The sequence below is a fragment of the Bombina bombina genome, chromosome 3, assembly GCF_027579735.1.
Source record: "Bombina bombina isolate aBomBom1 chromosome 3, aBomBom1.pri, whole genome shotgun sequence".
NCBI lineage: Eukaryota > Metazoa > Chordata > Amphibia > Anura > Bombinatoridae > Bombina > Bombina bombina.
In genome coordinates this window covers 236,404,614-236,423,805 of record NC_069501.1, presented here as the reverse complement: position 1 = coordinate 236,423,805, position 19,192 = coordinate 236,404,614, and the positions used below count along the sequence as shown (strand labels likewise).

The window sequence follows — 19,192 nt, the reverse complement described above, 5'->3', positions numbered from 1 at the left end:
TAACCAATCAAATGCTTAACTGTCCAGTTGATAAATCCCAGCAAAAGTAGTGAGATACCTGTAGGTGTCACCCTTGTCCAAGAAATGACATTTGACAGGACTCCAGAGCATAAGCGATTAGCCTCCTTTGATGTTGGACAATGCTGTTTATGACCCTTTTATAAGAGCATGGGCTATATACTTCCTTTGAAGTTCCAGGAATGATATGAAGTTATGGTGCTGACCCATCCAAAGACTTCATAAGCCTTTAGCTCTGTGATAAGGACATCCTTTGAAGTTCTGTTCAGAGATACCATCTGTTGTATTCCAGTCTAGTACATATTTGCAATGAGATACCAGTCTCAAGAAACAGGTTTAATCTTTAAAGTTCTGTTCAGAGATACCATCTCCAGTTTCATTTGTCCCAAGAAACTGGTTTATATTAAGTCTGAATTCAACAAGAAATTGTAATCCAAAATGATACTTATTACAATTACTCTTACTAAAGAGGATTACATGGACACAGCATAGCCCCAATCCTTGCTTGCAGGGAAAAGTACCCATTAAAGGATTAACATCTTCAGACACCATCTTCGCACATCCTCCTGATGTACAAGGCAAAGAATGACTGGGGGTTTATGAGAAGTGGAAGTGATACTTAACAGCTTTGCTGTGGTGTTCTTAGCCACCTCCTGGTGGCCAGGAGTTGAATTCCCACTAGTAATTGAATGGATTTGTGGACTCTCCATTCCATTGGAAAGAAATAAACATTTCATTATATCTACAAGATCGTCAGCTTCTTGTGCAAATTAATGAAACAGATTGGTGCATATAGACTCTGCAGGAGCTCAGACCAAACTAATACATGCCAAGACAAGATCAGCCCTAGGTATGTGCAGAAAGTGACGATTTCTGAGAAAATTATGCTAGGTGACATTTTAAAAACTTACAATAAAGAAAAGAAAAAAACAACTAGAAGTCATCTTCTGAAGCTTATTTTATTACTGGTAAGCACAACATAAAAATCTCTGTGCCTATCAATTTAGATGTTATCAGTTGTCACGCACTATAATAAGCATGTCAGTGGCTTATGTTTCTCATACACAATGTATTTGCTCCAGAATTTATATGATATAACCGTATGAGAAAAGCACGTTTCAACAAACTGTAAAATATATATATGTTATTCTTTCAGTTACTGTGTGGTGTAGATAATTTAGTCCTATACAAGTTATCAACATATTTTTACAATGCTGTTCCATACTATAGTAAACTTTGATTGTAGCATAAATATCTTCTTAGTTGTACGCTACTTGTACCATTTTTATTCAGCTTACATCCAGTGTGGATACATAATGTACTTGTAGCCTGTAGAATTTGCAAGGATTTTTCTCTCACTTTCTGGCAGTAGTTACCAACGACCCCAAACATAATTTAAAATGTCTGCAAATGAGAACTACAAATTCCAGATATGTATCTTATAAGGCACAGCAAAGTATTTAGAACGTGATCTGGCAGTCGTGATGTTCTTGAGCTTAATCCATTTCCACTTCTGCTGGATCTATTGTGTTCTCATTCTTTACCCAGGTCACAGGTGGTGGCACGTATGGGTCGTAGTTCCATCTGGGATACACACGCTTATAAAGATTCATTAGTACTGTATCCTGCGACTTCAGCTGATTGTCAAAAAAACATTTCATATGTCCATGGGTTCCTAGCAAAAAGAACACCACAATTTAGGTACAAAATACAATGGATATTGGAGTAATGGAACAGGTAGGAAAGCAAATTAAACCAGCTTGTTTGGCTTTTGTTTTTCAATTAATTATTTTTATTCATTTTCAAGTACTAATATAATATAAACCCCAAGAGAGATCTAATGTATGGACTGGAGAGAGGTAAAGAAAGCAAATAGGAGGACATTAGACGTTAAAGGGATACTAAAGTCCAAATTAAAACTCATGATTCAGATAGGGTATGTACATTTAAACAACTTTATAATTTACTTTTATCATCAATTTTGCTTTGTTCTCTTGGTTTTCTTAGTTAAAAGCTAAACCTAGGTAGGCTCATATGCCAATTTCTAAACCCTTGAAGGCCGCCTCTTATCTGAATCCATTTGATGTTTTTTACAGCTAGAGGGCGTTAGTTCATGTGTTTCATATAAATAATATTGTGCTCGTGCACGTGGAGTTATTTAAGAGTCAGCACTAATTGCCTGAAATGCAAGTCCGTCAAAAGATCTGATATAAGGAGGCAGATCAGCAGAAGCTTAGATACAAGGTAATCACAGAGAGGTAAAAGGTATATTTCTCTAACAGTGTTGGTTAGGCAAAACTGGGGAATGATAAATAAAAGGGGATTATCTATCTTTTTGAACAATAACATTTTTGGTGTTTACTATCCCTTTAAAAAGGTAAGGCGAGAGCAATAGTGCACACACATTTATGTCAAATGCGGTCTCTTTTCTAGTCATATAATTAGGGAACCCATAACATTTTATATTCTTCCAAATTGAATTTGACTGAGCTATTGAAGTCTAGTTTGTTCCTCTTCAGAAACCCATATTCCTGTAAGCAACACAGCAACTAGTTAGGTATCTCGGTGGATTTCCACAATCTAGCAATCAAAGACTTAACACTATTTAGTGCAATTAAAATTAATTTTCTAATTTTACATTTATGGTTCGGTGGGAGGTTAAGTAAATCATTCATAGCTAGTAGTTTAAAGGAGTCTCTAAATAGATGCTGGGCAAGTATTTCAATCTGATCCCACAGAGGCTTTATTAGCGGAGAAAGTCACCAAATACTGTATGTATCAATATCGTATCTGCTCACAACCCCTCCAACACTCTCCTGATAAGCATAAGTAATGAGTAAATGCGTTTGAAACGTGAAAAAGTCAGGAACCACCTTGAAATCAATTTAAAAACAGAATTTATGCTTACCTGATAAATTACTTTCTCCAACGGTGTGTCCGGTCCACGGCGTCATCCATAACTTGTGGGAATATCTCTTCCCCAACAGGAAATGGCAAAGAGTACAGCAAAAGCTGTCCATATAGTCCCTCCTAGGCTCCGCCCACCCCAGTCATTCGACCGACGGACAGGAGAAAAACAGGAGAAACCATAGGGTGCCGTGGTGACTGTAGTTAAAGAAATAAATTCATCAAACCTGATTAAAAAACCAGGGCGGGCCGTGGGCCGGACACACCGTTGGAGAAAGTAATTTATAAGGAAAGCATAAATTCTGTTTTCTCCAACATTGGTGTGTCCGGTCCACGGCGTCATCCATAACTTGTGGGAACCAATACCAAAGCTTTAGGACACGGATGAAGCGAGGGAGCCAATCAGGTTGCCTAAACGGAAGGCACCACGGCTTGCAAAACCTTTCTCCCAAAAATAGCCTCCGAAGAAGCAAAAGTATCAAATTTGTAGAATTTGGCAAAAGTGTGCAGGGAAGACCAAGTCGCTGCCTTACATATCTGATCAACAGAAGCCTCGTTCTTGAAGGCTCATGTGGAAGCCACAGCCCTAGTAGAGTGAGCTGTGATGCGTTCAGGAGGCTGCCGTCCGGCAGTCTTGTAAGCCAATCGGATGATGCTTTTCAGCCAAAAGGAAAGAGAGGTAGAAGTCGCTTTTTGACCTCTCCTCTTGCCAGAATAAACGACAAACAGAGAAGACGTTTGTCTGAAATCCTTTGTTGCTTCTAAATAGAACTTTAAAGCACAAACTACATCTAGATTGTGTAACAAACGTTCCTTCTTTGAAACTGGATTCGGACACAAAGAAGGCACAACTATTTCCCGGTTAATATTCTTGTTGGAAACAACCTTTGGAAGGAAACCAGGTTTAGTACGCAAAACAACCTTATCTGAATGGAACACCAGATAGGGCGGATTACACTGCAGAGCAGATAACTCAGAAACTCTTCTAGCAGAAGAAATAGCAACCAAAAACAGAACTTTCCAAGATAACATCTTGATATCTATGGAATGTAGAGGTTCAAACGGAACCCCTTGAAGAACTGAAAGAACTAAATTCAGACTCCAGGGAGGAGTCAAAGGTCTGTAAACAGGCTTGATCCTGACCAAAGCCTGAACAAAAGCTTGAACATCAGGCACAGCTGCCAGTCGTTTGTGTAAAAAGACAGATAAAGCAGAAATCTGTCCCTTTAGAGAATTCGCTGATAATCCCTTATACAAACCTTCTTGGAGAAAAGAAAGGATCCTAGGAATTTTGATCTTACTCCATGAGAATCCCTTGGATTCACACCAACAGATATATCTTTTCCATATTTTATGGTAAATCTTCCTAGTTACAGGTTTTCTGGCTTGTATCAGAGTATCTATTACAGAATCCGAAAACCCACGCTTAGATAAAATCAAGCGTTCAATTTCCAAGCCGTTAGCTGAAGGTAAACTAGATTTGGATGTTCGAATGGACCTTGTACTAGAAGATCCTGTCTCAAAGGTAGCTTCCATGGTGGAGCCAATGACATTCACCAGGTCTGCATACCAAGTCCTGCGTGGCCACGCAGGAGCTATCAAGATCACCGAGGCCCTCTCCTGCTTGATCCTGGCTACCAGCCTGGGAATGAGAGGAAACGGTGGAAACACATAAGCTAGGTTGAAGGTCCAAGGCGCTACTAATGCATCCACTAGAGTCGCCTTGGGATCCCTGGATCTGGACCCGTAGCAAGGAACCTTGAAGTTCTGACGAGACGCCATCAGATCCATGTCTGGAATGCCCCATAATTGAGTCAACTGGGCAAAGATCTCCGGGTGGAGTTCCCACTCCCCCGGATGGAATGTCTGACGACTCAGATAATCCGCCTCCCAGTTTTCCACTCCTGGGATGTGGATCGCAGATAGGTGGCAGGAGTGATCCTCAGCCCATTTTATGATTTTGGTCACTTCTCTCATCGCCAGGGAACTCCTTGTTCCCCCCTGATGTAAGCAACAGTCGTCATGTTGTCTGATTGGAATCTTATGAATCTGGCCTTTGCTAGTTGAGGCCAAGCCTTGAGAGCATTGAATATCGCTCTCAGTTCCAGAATGTTTATCGGGAGAAGAGACTCTTCCCGAGACCATAGCCCCTGAGCTTTCAGGGAGTTCCAGACCGCGCCCCAGCCCACTAGACTGGCGTCGGTCGTGACGATGACCCACTCTGGTCTGCGGAAACTCATTCCCTGGGACAGGTGGTCCTGGGTTAGCCACCAACGGAGTGAGTCTCTGGTCTTCTGATCTACTTGAATCACTGGAGACAAGTCTGTATAGTCCCCATTCCACTGTTTCAGCATGCACAGTTGTAATGGTCTTAGATGAATTCGCGCAAAAGGAACTATGTCCATTGCTGCAACCATCAACCCTACTACTTCCATGCACTGAGCTATGGAAGGACGTGGAACAGAATGAAGAACTTGACAAGCGCTTAGAAGTTTTGACTTTCTGACATCTGTCAGGAAAATACTAATTTCTAAAGAATCTATTATTTTCCCCAAGAAAGGAACTCTTGTCGACGGAGACAGGGAACTTTTTTCTACGTTCACTTTCCATCCGTGAGATCTGAGAAAGGCCAGAACGATGTCTGTGTGAGCCTTTGCCTTTGAAAGAGACGACGCTTGTATCAGAATGTCGTCCAAGTAAGGTGCCACTGCAATGCCCCTTGGTCTTAGAACCGCTAGAAGGTACCCGAGTACCCTTGTGAAAATCCTTGGAGTAGTGGCTAGCCCGAATGGGAGAGCCACAAACTGGTAATGTTTGTCCAGAAAGGCGAACCTTAGGAACTGATGATGATCTTTGTGGATAGGAATATGTAGATACGCATCCTTTAGATCCACGGTAGTCATAAATTGACCCTCCTGGATTGTAGGTAAAATCGTTCGAATGGTTTCCATTTTGAACGATGGCACTCTGAGAAATTTGTTTAGGATCTTTAAATCCAGAATTGGTCTGAAGGTTCCCTCTTTTTTGGGAACCACAAACAGATTTGAGTAAAACCCCATTCCTTGTTCCACGGTTGGAACTGGGTGTATCACTCCCATTTTTAACAGGTCTTCTACACAATGTAAGAATGCCTGTCTCTTTATTTGGTTTGAAGATAAGTGAGACATGTGGAACCTTCCCCTTGGGGGTAGTTCCTTGAATTCCAGAAGATAACCCTGAGAAACTATTTCTAGTGCCCAGGGGTCCTGAACATCTCTTGCCCAAGCCTGAGCGAAGAGAGAGAGTCTGCCCCCTACTAGATCCGGTCCCGGATCGGGGGCTACTCCTTCATGCTGTTTTGTTAGCAGCAGCAGGTTTCTTGGCCTGCTTACCCTTGTTCCAGCCTTGCATCGGTTTCCAAGCTGGTTTGGTTTGCGAAGCATTACCCTCTTGTTTAGAGGCTGCAGAGTTGGAGGCCGGTCCGTTCCTGAAATTGCGAAAGGAACGAAAATTAGACTTATTCTTGGCTTTGAAAGGCCTATCTTGTGGGAGGGCGTGGCCCTTACCCCCAGTGATGTCTGAAATAATCTCTTTCAATTCTGGCCCAAAAAGAGTTTTACCCTTGAAAGGGATATTAAGCAATTTTGTCTTGGAAGATACATCCGCTGACCAAGACTTTAGCCAGAGCACTCTGCGCGCCACAATTGCAAACCCAGAATTTTTCGCCGCTAATCTAGCTAACTGCAAAGCGGCATCTAAAATAAAGGAATTAGCTAATTAAGTGCGTGAACTCTGTCCATAACCTCCTCGTACGGAGTCTCTTTACTGAGTGACTTTTCTAGTTCCTCGAACCAGAACCACGCTGCTGTAGTGACAGGAATAATGCACGAAATAGGTTGCAGGAGGTAACCTTGCTGTACAAAAATCTTTTTAAGCAAACCCTCCAATTTTTTATCCATAGGATCTTTGAAAGCACAATTATCCTCGATAGGAATAGTAGTGCGCTTGGCTAGTGTAGAAACTGCCCCCTCGACCTTAGGGACTGTCTGCCATAAGTCCTTTCTGGGGTCGACCATAGGAAATAATTTCTTAAATATAGGAGGGGGAACAAAAGGTATGCCGGGCTTCTCCCACTCCTTATTCACTATGTCCGCCACCCGCTTGGGTATAGGAAAAGCGTCGGGGTGCACCGGAACCTCTAGGAACTTGTCCATCTTGCACAATTTTTCTGGAATGACCAGGTTGTCACAATCATCCAGAGTAGATAACACCTCCTTAAGCAGTGCGCGGAGATGCTCTAATTTAAATTCAAAGTATTGCACCCCAAATTTGAGACCTTTAACCCTTAAAATGAAGAAACCGGAGCCGGTTACAGTTTTAACCCCTCTACAGTCCCAGCTACAGCCTTTGCTGCGACTTTACCAAACCCAGGGGGTATACAATACCAAATGAAGCCTTCTAGGAACCTTTTCAACAACTTTCAGACCCACACACATGCAGCTGCATTTCCTGCTCTCAAAAGTAACTGCGCAGTAATGGCGCGAAAATGAGGCTCAGCCTACTACAGGGAAGGCCCTTCCTGACTGAAAAGGTGTCTAAACCAGTGCCTGACATTAAAAAAACGTTCCCCAAAGTTTATAAGTGTGAATATCAACATCAAGCTTTATAAAATGCCCAAATAAAGCAATCGATCTTGCCCATAAAGTGTCTACCAGTTTTATAGCCCATATTAAGCCCTTTATTCTGTTTGAGACTAAGAAAATGGCTTACCGGTCCCCATGAGGGGAAATGACAGCCTTCCAGCATTACACAGTCTTGTTAGAAAAATGGCTAGTCATACCTTAAGCAGAAAAGTCTGCTAACTGTTTCCCCCAACTGAAGTTATTTAATCTCAACAGTCCTATGTGGAAACAGCAAACGATTTTAGTTACTGCTGCTAAAATCATATTCCTCTCACAAACAGAACTCTTCATCTTTTTCTGTTTCAGAGTAAATAGTACATACCAGCACTATTTTAAAATAACAAACTCTTGATAGTAGAATAAAAAACTACAACTAAACACCACATACTCTTCACCATCTCCGTGGAGATGTTGCCTGTGCAACGGCAAAGAGAATGACTGGGGTGGGCGGAGCCTAGGAGGGACTATATGGACAGCTTTTGCTGTACTCTTTGCCATTTCCTGTTGGGGAAGAGATATTCCCACAAGTTATGGATGACGCCATGGACCGGACACACCAATGTTGGAGAAATTAATTTCAAGTATTTGTGATGTATTCTTTGAAATATTTTCAACCACTCTTTCTTTGTCAAGGATATTTGCTCCCAAGTCAACATGCCATTGACTGATATAAGTTGGTAAGTGTTTTGTACATTACTCAGTGGGCGTTTTGATAAAGCCAAAGAACCCCTCAAGGGCGCATCTGATAAACATCAAGTTTTAAATTAAGTGGGTGTTATAGGAAATCCCGTCTATTTAGCGATGATCTGATCAGTTGCATAAGCTGGGCATATTTCAGCCAAGAGGTGAATTTTCCTCCTGCAATTTGACTCAATTCCCCTATTGATTAAGTTTGGCCTGGGTTAATAGTATATAGGTTGGAACGATGTCGCCTCTGTTATATGGGGTTCAGGATTCATATTCTCCCAACAGTTCTGCGTTAAATGAAATTGGGCAAAGTGGATCTCATAATGGATAAACCTTTGTATGTTCTTAAGATAGAGTTCCACGAAGAGAACAGGTTTCTAAATACTAATATCTTAAATAACAGATGGTGTAATCTCATGTGGCATCCAACATAGTGGGGTGTGTAAAAGATGTGTGTCAATCGAGATCCACGCTTTATGTTTTAGCCTCTTGTGCCAATCCAATATCCTTTATAATGTTACAAATCTATAATAAGTATTAATACCCTCCTTGAACAGTGAGTCTGTACTTTTTTTAATTTGTGGTTTCACATTTCCCCAAATAAATGTATTATGTATTAATGCTATTTTGTAATTTAGTTATATATAGTTTTGAGGAGATGTATGGGTACGGTTTGCAAAATATATAGTAATTTTGATTTCCTTACTTTTAGTTTAATCAAGATTTACAAAGGGTAATAGTAATATGTGGTACTTTTACCACTTGTGGAAAAACTATAAAAATGAAATAAAAAAAAAACATGTCTTACCCAGCGGTTCTTTAATATGTCCTCTGCGGCCCCACTTTGTGCGCAGTTCTACTGGCTTAAACCACAATATATCCTCTGTAAATACAATAAGCAAATAAATTACTAAGATAACCAATACTATAATACTGCAAATTTGCTATACTTTTTTTGTGTGTTCGGATCTAAAGTATAAGAAACTATTGCTTAAATTATTATTATTTTTTTATTTTTTATTTAAGGAGATACCACTATGATTTTGTTGTTACAATCCAATAAAATGCAGTTAGGATTAGTTACACAGTTACCAACAAATATTTTATAATGCGCACACCAGCAATAATACCTCTGTTGAAGAACATATAGCGCACCACAGCCGTCCGTTTGAGGATTTTAAATGGATGACCACTCAATACAATTCTTTTGATGATTATTCTGTCTGGATCGATGCTCATCAAGGAACCGGTGGCTACCAGATCATGCATCCCTAGTGAAATGTCATGAGAGTGAGTCAGGTGTCCTTGCCATCATGGTTTGCTTTACTTGTACTATGCAAAGGGAAAATTACTCACCATTACTCCTCTGCTTGAACATTAGCACTGATGCCGGAGGGAAAGTTATGGGTGCGTACACAGTGACAATTACAGAAGTGTCAGCACTCAGGAAACGCTCTGATTTGTGTTTATCAGCTGGAAATGAAAGCAGAATTAAAGGACCATTAAAGAATTGCATAATCAACATATGCATTATAAAAAGACAATTCAAAACTTTTAACACTATGTCAGAATTGCAACACTCATTTTATAAGAGACAGTGTGCGCCAAATAAGTTAACAATGTATTAAAAGCCCTATGCCCAATAATTTCTAAAGCTCACATTGGAATTTGTAGACACATTTTCAAAAATAGCAAATTTGTTCCTAAAACTTTCCTCCAGCAATTCCAACCACCCAGAGGGATTCTCTTAGGAAAGGGCAGAGCAAAGATCTTTACTAAACATGCCTCTGCCAATCAGATTTCATATTTTAATTACCCTTATGGACATAGAGCACATGCCCGGCAGCTAATGCAGACGCCTGAAAAGCCTCACTCGCAAGAGCGCAATAACTGTCCTTGCTGCAGCCCTTAGAGTAGTATGTGACACTGCACTGCTCCTCACGTGTATTTAATGCAAATACTGAAAAGCAAATCTGTCCAAAGCATCTGGAAATGTCTTTATATTGTTTAGCCATAACTGAGCCTTATTCTTGGTCTGAGAACCATTGTTCATTTGTAAATGCAATTGTGATTCCCATAGCAAATAACAGTTTGATAGATTCCTCTACAAGTGAAATTGGGTTCTCAGCAGGAATTTGCACTAATGGCAATATATCCAGGGCAATGCCACCAATGCATCGTTGTTGCATGTGACCTTTAGATAAGCAAAGAAAACTTAACAAATTAACAGGATATGTGCGTATGCCACAGAAAACCAGTAATAACTTTTACTAGAAGCGGTTTTGTGAATAAAAATATATAAAAGAACACGGCAGCTTGAGGTTTCTTACCAGATGTGTGCTGAGAGTACAGAGGAGATGCCCTGAAACGCCTGAAACCGCAATGAAATATCAGCTCCTCTTTGGCTTTGACTGGTTCACTATTTCCAGCATAACGTCTCACCAGCATGTTCACTACAGACATCTGCACATGATATAATAAAGCAGGTAGATTTGGACAACAACTGCAATTCATTATAATTGAAATAACATTAAAAAACAAATTATGCTTACCTGATAATTTCATTTCCATCTGTATGGGAAGAGTCCACAGCTGCATTCCTTACTTGTGGGAAATACTGAACCTGGCCACCAGGAGGAGACAAAGACACCCCAGTCAAAGGATTAAATACCTCCCCCACTTCCTCATAACTCCAGTCATTCTGGGAACAAGAAACAGTAGGAGAAATATAAGGGTGAAAAAGGTGCCAGAAGAAAAAAAAATGTCAAATTTAGGGCCGCCCATCGGAGAACACGGGCAGGAGCTGTGGACTCTTCCCATACAGATGGAAATGAAATTATCAGGTAAGCATAATTTATGTTTTCCATCTTAATATGGGAAGAGTCCACAGCTGCATTCCTTACTTGTGGGAAACATATACCCAAGCTCTAGAGTACACAGAATGCTAACGGGAGGGGAAAAAAAAGAGAGGCGGACCCTAATCTGAGGGACCCACAGCCTGCAAAACCTCTCCCCCGAAGGCTGCTTCAGCAGAAGCAAAAACATCAAACTTGAAAAATTTTGGAAAAAGTATGTAAAGAGAACCAGCCCCAAGGCAGAACATAGTGCGATCTGCGATGTCATCGCAGAAACTGCAGCATGTCTGCAGAAAGAAATGCCAGATCCTTTGCGCAGAGAATTTTCCTAAAGTAAAAGTTTATTCTGCCTTTTCTTTTCTGATTGGCCATAATTTAAACTGTAATCAGTCATTTCAAATCCTTAGCGGCAACAAACAGTCCGTTTGGTGCAGTGCAATCATTGGCTGGTGCTTTGAATGATCAACGCGCTATTTGTACGAAATGAATTTGACCCGCCAGAACAAGAGGTGTTGCTACTTGCTTTCACAGCTCTTGGATCCGAAGTAAGTGTTGGGGCTTTTGACATCACACTGTGTTGCAAGCCTTTGAAACGCATTCATTGAGTCCCTTTCCTGGGTCCCTGCCTTGCCGATTATCGTGCAGGAGGAGCTGGTGAGAACTAAATAGTATTTTATTGACGCTGCTGTGCTGAAGCTTCTTAGGTTTCCTAATAAGTATATGTGACAAGTGCCTCTTTCATTCCCAGCTTCATAATTAGGATGTTAATAATGTGCCCAGTTTGGTATAAAAAAATGGGCAGCTGTCACGTTATGTATACAGTATGGTATAGTTATTTGTTAAAAGGTATTCACTTCTGGTCTTTCTAAACACGTTTCATTAGTTTCATCGTTGAAATCACTAGACAGCTGTATAAGATCACTGGAATGAAAATATATATATATGATGCATTACTTTCAAGAGTGTATTTGTGTGTGCGCATTTAGAGAGAACGGTTCACATCCCCATCAACCCTGCTTTGATTGATCATTTATTTTAGCTTTTTCCGTAACAGGAGATGCCTGTCTGAATATCAAGGAACTGCAAAGTAAAAGATGCGAGCAGCTGAGGGAGCTGAAGTGAGAAAAAAAAACAAACAGTAGTTGTGTGTGCGTGTTTGTTGAAAGAACGGCAACTTTCTGTTTAGTGAGAGGACAGCAGTGATAGAGAGGGGAGGGGAAACCTAAAGTAAATAAACAGAGGGCGAGGAAGAGATACATAGAGATGTGCTCTGCTAGTAAGTGCAGGCAGGGAGGGGTGGATGTGATCTGTGACCCGCACTAATCTGCCCCAGGAATGACAGGTATTCAGCTGAGCAGGAGCAGTCGGGCTGCAGCAGGCTGAGAGCACGGTGCATGGTTGGGGTTCCCAGGGGACAGGAAATGAAGCCTGAATGATTTTTACTGCTGTACGAGAGCTGCTTGAGAGCCTGGCACGGGCCCCACCTAGAGGTGAAAACCTGGGCCAGACCGCAGTGTCCACTTTGTCTGAGCAGGCTAGCAGCTGTGTTAAACATGAAGGGCTACATATAAGGTGTCTTGTATATATTATACAAGCTGAGCACATTGTCCTTTGCTTATACAAAGAGAATGTATTTGTGGGTACACAGAGCACCCTACCCTGTTATATGGAGATATCATGCTACTTCATATACACAGGGTATCCTGCTCCATGCATATAGAGGAATTACATACTAATTCAAGTATATACAGGGTGTTTTGTTTAATGCACATAACCTTATGATGGACTGGAGTTATATTGAGAGAACATGCTGCTTATGGTATGTGCAGTCAGCATTCTGTCCTGGGGTTTTATTGAGAGCATATTACTTACTATAGGATAGATCACAATCCTCTAGAAAAGAGTATGAGGTGATTAATCTACAAAAAGCATAGCAGGTTTTATAGTAAATTGCGTTGAAAAATCATTACATATGTTTTTCTAAAGGAATGTGATCTATGTGTAGAACCAGTATTCCTGTGCAGTCTTGGACTTACATACTGAGTTTAGTGATTGTATACAGAACTAGTATGATGTACTTTCATAGATATCTTAGGGCCCAGCGAGTATATACATAATTTACTTATGACTAAACAAAGGGCTAATACCATGCCCTTAGTTAACAGAACGTATGTGTTTCTGTATGCAGAGCTAAAATCTTTCAAGTACAAAATTCTTGTTCCTATGCATTTTATCTGGCTCTAAAATTCAAACTGAAACCTCATGTGTTTGACCCAGTGTGTATGTATATATCTATCTCTAGAGATTAAATGAACAACAACCCTTACAAAGCTTGTATAATACAAGAGAGGTACTCCAGTATAGATATAGATACATACATACATACACACACACTACATGTGAAAGTTTACCATGTTTTAAATAAATGTTTGTTTATTATGAACGATTTAAAACTGAATTTTATTTCAAAATGACCTGCAGAAAATTTTTCACTACAAAAAATCTCATCGCAGAAAGTGAAAAAAAGTTCTGCTTCTGGGAGAACCAGGTAGCCGCCTTACAAATCTGATCCATAGGCCTCATTTTTGAAGGCCCAAGAGGAACCACTGCTCTCGTAGAATGAGCCGTAATCCTCAGAGGAGACTTATGTCCCGCCGTTTCTATGCTAAACGGATGACACTCCTCAGACAAAAAGATAAGGAAGTCGAAAAGGCCCTCTGACACCTAGGCTTCCCAGGAAAAGAGAACAAACAGAGAAAGAGGTTTGTCTAAATTCCTTTGTGGCCCGAAGATAGAACTTCAAGGCACAAACCACATCCAGAAATACGTTATAAACGTTCCTTCAACGAAGGAGGATTAGGACATAAGGAACCACAATCTCGATTGATGTTGTGAATTGACACAACTTTAGGAAAAAACCTAACTTGGTTTGTAGAGCAGCCTTATCGGCATGAAAAGCCAGATAAGGAAGGACACATTGCAAGGCAGCAATCACAGATACTCTGCGCGCAGAAGCAATAGCCAGTAGAAAAGGAACCTTCCAAGACAACAATTTAATGTCTACTTCATGCATAGGCTCCAACGGAGCCCGTTGCAAAACCTTAAGAACAAGATTTAAACTCCAAGGAGGAGCCTTAGATGTAAACACAGGTCTTATTCCAGCAAAGCTGTAACAAATGGCTGCACATCTGGAACCTCTGCAAACCTCTTGTCCAGTAACACAGACAGGCCCGAAAACTGTCCCTTTAGGGGACTTGCAGAAAAGCCCTTCTCCAGTTCATCCTGGTGAACAGAATAAGTAGGTCCTCCACACCTTATGATAGATGCGACGAGCAACCAGCTTACGAGCTTGAATTAGTGTAAAAATACCCCTCAGAAAACCCTCTCTTGGCTAGGACTAAACGTTCAATCTCCACTCAGTCAGCTTAGAGAATCTAGACATTGATGAACAAAGAGACCTTGGTCAGCAGATCCCTGCGACAAGGTAACTTTCACGGAAGAGATGACATCCCCACTAGATCTGCGAACCATATCCTTCTAAGCCAAGACGGAGCAGTCAGTATCACTAAAGACGCCTGCTTGACTCGAGCCACTACACTAGGAAGTAGTGTTTACGTTCGGAAAGGATAAATTGGATTGTACCTCCAAGACACCATGCTAATGCATTCGTTAGCTCCACCTGAGGATCCCTGTACCTCGACCCCTATCTGGGTAGCTTGGTATTGAGACGTTATAAGATCTTCCTCTTGCAAATCTCTTCAAACATTCGGGATGAAAAGACCATTCTCCCGGATGAAAGGATTGTCTGCTGAGGAAATCAGCTTCCCAGTTGTCCACACCTGAAATGTGTATCGCTGACAGCGAACAAATGCAGGTCTCCCCCACAACAGAATCCAAGATACTTCCCTCAAAACTAGGGAGCTTCTCGTTCCCCCCTGATGGTTGATGTAAGCTAGCAGAGCCAAGCCTTCAGAGCATTGTATATTGCCCGAAGATCCAAAATGAGAACAGGAGGGAGCTTTACCTCCTGAGACCAGAGGCCCTGTGGCTTCCTGGCACCCCAAACAGCTCTACATCCTGACAGACTCGCAATCGTAGTCACAATCACTCAGGATGGTCTTGAGACGGATGTCCCTCAGGACAAGTGATCCGGACAAAACCACCAAGAGAGAGTGATTCTCCCAATTGGTTCTCCAGAGAAATCTGTCGAGACAGATCCGAATGATCGCCGTTCCACTAGTTCAGCATGCGCAGTTGCAACAGTCTGAGGTGAAACCTGGCAAAGGAAACGATGTCAAAGCTGGACACCATGAGATCGATCACCTCCATACACCGAGGCACAGATGGCCTTAAGGAGATCTGGAGGGCAAGACATGTTGAAGCTAGCTTGCAATGTCTCTGGTCTGTTATAATAGTCTCCATAGACATGAGAATATTTCTAACACCCGAGAATTCTACCCTAGTACTTGATAAAAGAGAACTCTTTCAAGATTATCTGCCATCCATGGGATCAAAGAAGACAGAGGAGATATTCCGAATAGTCCACTCTTCGAAAAATGTATTTAGCTAGACCAAACGGAAGGGCAATAAACTGGAAGTGCTTGTCCAGGAATGCAAACCTTAGGAACTGGAACTGGTACGAGAAGGGAGCATCCTTCAGATCTATCGTGGTCATGAACTACCCCTCTCAAACGAGGGGGAAGAATGGACCTTATTATCTCAGTCTTAAACGAGGGGACATTTAAAAACCTGCTTAAGCAATTTAAGTCCAGAATCGGACGGAAAGTTCCCTCCTTCTTAGGGACGACAAAAAGGTTTGAATAGTATCCCAAGCCTCTCACTGCAATAGGCACCGGGACAATAACTCCTAGAGGACAGATCCCGTACACACCCCAGAAAGGCTTCCCTCCTTTCTGGTCAAGAAGATAGGAGGAATCTGCCCTTGGGTGGCTGAGACTTAAAACCTATCTTGTAACCCTGAGCTATGACCTCCAGGACCCATGGATCCTGCACGTCCCTTAACCAAGCGACTGAAAAGAGCGACATACTGCCCCAACACGATCCAGAAGACGACCAGGGACCACCCATCCATGCCAACGTAGACTCGGTGGGCTTCTTGCTCTGCTTGGATTTATTCCAGGACTGATTCGGCTTTCAAGAGCTCTTGGTTTGCTCTGGCTTAGCGGAGGACTGCTGACATGGGCTTTATCAGAACAAAAGTCGTCACCTAGATTAGTTAATATACACTTGCGGTAGTAGGGCACCCTTGCCCCCTGTGATCGTGGAGATAATTGAGTCCAGGCCTGGACCAGACAAAATCATAACCTTAAATGGAGGGAAGAAGTCTAGACTTAGAAGTCATATCCGCAGACCATGACTTCAGCCAGAGCCTGATTTGCCTTAACAGAAAAAGCTCAAGTCATAGCCATTCAAGCGAATAAACTGCCTAATAGCAGCACAGATAAAACAATTAACAACCCTCAAACCTTTTCAGAGTAACGTTGAGGGGATCCTCCACCCCGATCAAATCCTATAAGGAGTCACACCAGAAGGTAGTTTCTCCAGTAACCACAGCAGCAGCCGCCGCCGGTTGAAACAAATATCCTGTATGTTGAAACATCTTTCTTAACAGAGTTTTCATCTTTTATCCATGGGCTCTTCAAAATGAAGAACAATCCTCAAGCGGGATAGTAGTATGTTTAGCAAAGGTGAAGATAAGGAACCTCACAACTCCATTGAGAGTCCAGGACTGGGGACAATTTGTTAAAGGGAGAAGAGGGGGAAAAGGAATCCAATCCTGTCCCATTCATTCTTAATAATGTTCGCCATCTAACAGGAGCAGGGAAGGATAAGGTACCACCCTGTCCTCAAACTATCCAATTTAGGAATTAAAAGGTTCATCAGGCAATTTGGCCTCTGGAACCTCTGAATTCGCCAAAAACGTCCCTTAGAAGAAAGCGCAAATTCTTAAAACTAAAAGTCTGGTTACTCCGCAGCCGGAGGTTTAGAGGCAGCAGACTCCGACCCAGAATGTTTATACTCTAAAGTCTCAGCAAGAACTTCATCCTCGGATAACCCTCAGTTAAATCCAAGAAATTATCTGATGTACTCTGGGAAGGAGTGCAATATGTAACCTTTCGTTTGCGCTTAGCAGGGCGAGGTAAAGCATTAAAGGCCGCAGACACTGCCGTCTGAACTGCACAGTAACGTCTGTTGAAAAAAGGCCCCCTCCAGATGGCGGATCAGCAATGCTACGGGAAAACTGCATGTGTCCAGATATAAGAATGTAGGGTACGCACCTCACTGGACGACAACTCCTCAGAGTGGTATCAAACATGTTTGATATTATCACATTATCAAGGAATATGGAACATAATTGAGAGGGTGGAACTAAGGCCTCCTCACCATATAAACAGGAATTACTCATTAGGAATAGAGGAAGTGCCCTCTAAAGTAACAGAATCCTCCATCGCTAGTGCATTAACCGGAGAACTAGAGAAATAAAACATCTTATTTTATTCACACCCTTATAGCCAATGGCTGGGGAAATCACCACCTCCTATGACCCAGACAGTACAGAGATTTATGACTCCTCTCTGATAGACACCCGGTCAGGAAAAAAAGTGAATGAATCACATGGTGCACAATGCAGGACCGTCCATGCTATGACAAAGCGTGCCAAGCTTGTAAGCTGCATGGCTCTCAAAGTGAAAGTGAAACCTGTATATTCCATATAACAGCCTATGAGCCCATAACATCTCACACATAAAATCAGCATAAAATCAAATAAACATAAGATTATTCCCCCCTGTTCAATAATCAACCTAAGGAGATATTAACCCTTGATTCTATACAGATAAAAGGAGTCGCACTGTGACCTTGTCTTCTTGCGTTATCATACATGTATAAAAACATAATTTATGCTTACCTGATAAATGTATTTCTCTTGTAGTGTAGTCAGTCCACGGGTCATCCATTACTTATGGAATATATCTCTTCCTAACAGGAAGCTGCAAGAGGATCACCCAGCAGAGCTTGCTACATAGCTCCTCCCCTCACATGTCATATTCAGTCATTCGACCAAAGCAGACGAGAAAGGAGAAACCATAGGGTGCAGTGGTGACTGGAGTTTAATTAAAATTTAGGTCTGCCTTAAAGACAGGGCGGGCCGTGGACTGACTACACTACAAGAGAAATAAATTTATCAGGTAAGCATAAATTATGTTTTCTCTTGTTAAGTGTAGTCAGTCCACGGGTCATCCATTACTTATGGAATACCAATACCAAAGCTAAAGTACACGGATGAAGGGAGGGACAAGGCAGGAACATTAAACAGAAGGAACCACTGCCTGAAGTACCTTTCTCCCAAAAATAGCCTCCGAAGAAGCAAAAGTGTCAAATTTGTTAAATTTTGAAAAGGTGTGAAGCGAAGACCAAGTCGCAGCCTTGCAAATCTGTTCAACAGAGGCCTCATTTTTAAAGGCCCAGGTGGAAGCCACAGCTCTAGTAGAATGAGCTGTAATCCTTTCAGGAGGCTGCTGTCCAGCAGTCTCATAGGCTAAACGTATTATGCTACGAAGCCAAAAAGAGAGAGAGGTAGCCGAAGCCTTTTGACCTCTTCTCTGTCAAGAGTAAACGACAAACAGGGAAGAAGTTTGACGAAAATCTTTAGTTGCCTGCAAATAGAACTTCAGGGCACGGACTACGTCCAAATTATGCAAAAGTCGTTCCTTCTTTGAAGAAGGGTTAGGACACAGTGATGGAACAACAATCTCTTGATTGATATTCCTGTTAGTAACTACCTTAGGTAAGAACCCAGGTTTAGTACGCAGAACTACCTTGTCTGAATGAAAAATCAGATAAGGAGAATCACAATGTAAGGCAGATAACTCAGAGACTCTTCGAGCCGAGGAAATAGCCATCAAAAACAAAACCTTCCAGGATAACAGCTTGATATCAATGGAATGAAGGGGTTCAAATGGAACGCCTTGAAGAACATTAAGAACTAAGTTTAAGCTCCACGGCGGAGCAACAGTCTTAAACACAGGCTTAATCCTAGTTAAA

General features: G+C 41.7%; 2 protein-coding genes across 2 annotated transcripts in view; both read right to left on the bottom strand.

Annotated features, from left to right (window-relative positions):
- Positions 1–958: 958 nt before the first annotated feature.
- TSR1 (TSR1 ribosome maturation factor) lies at positions 959–10,736 on the bottom strand (the record flags this gene model as incomplete). The annotated part of the gene is given in 5 exon segments (XM_053706209.1): positions 959–1,693; positions 9,082–9,156; positions 9,404–9,544; positions 9,630–9,746; positions 10,604–10,736. Coding segments are annotated over 5 exon segments (645 nt in total), but the record flags the coding sequence as incomplete, so codon positions are not given.
- Positions 10,737–10,969: 233 nt separating this feature from the next.
- LOC128652292 (pre-rRNA-processing protein TSR1 homolog) overlaps positions 10,970–19,192 on the bottom strand; it is a 28,490-nt gene continuing 20,267 nt past the window's right edge. The window contains exon 4 of the mRNA XM_053705232.1: positions 10,970–10,974. Coding sequence (XP_053561207.1) covers positions 10,970–10,974 — 5 coding nt within the window. The remainder of the gene's footprint in view (positions 10,975–19,192) is intronic.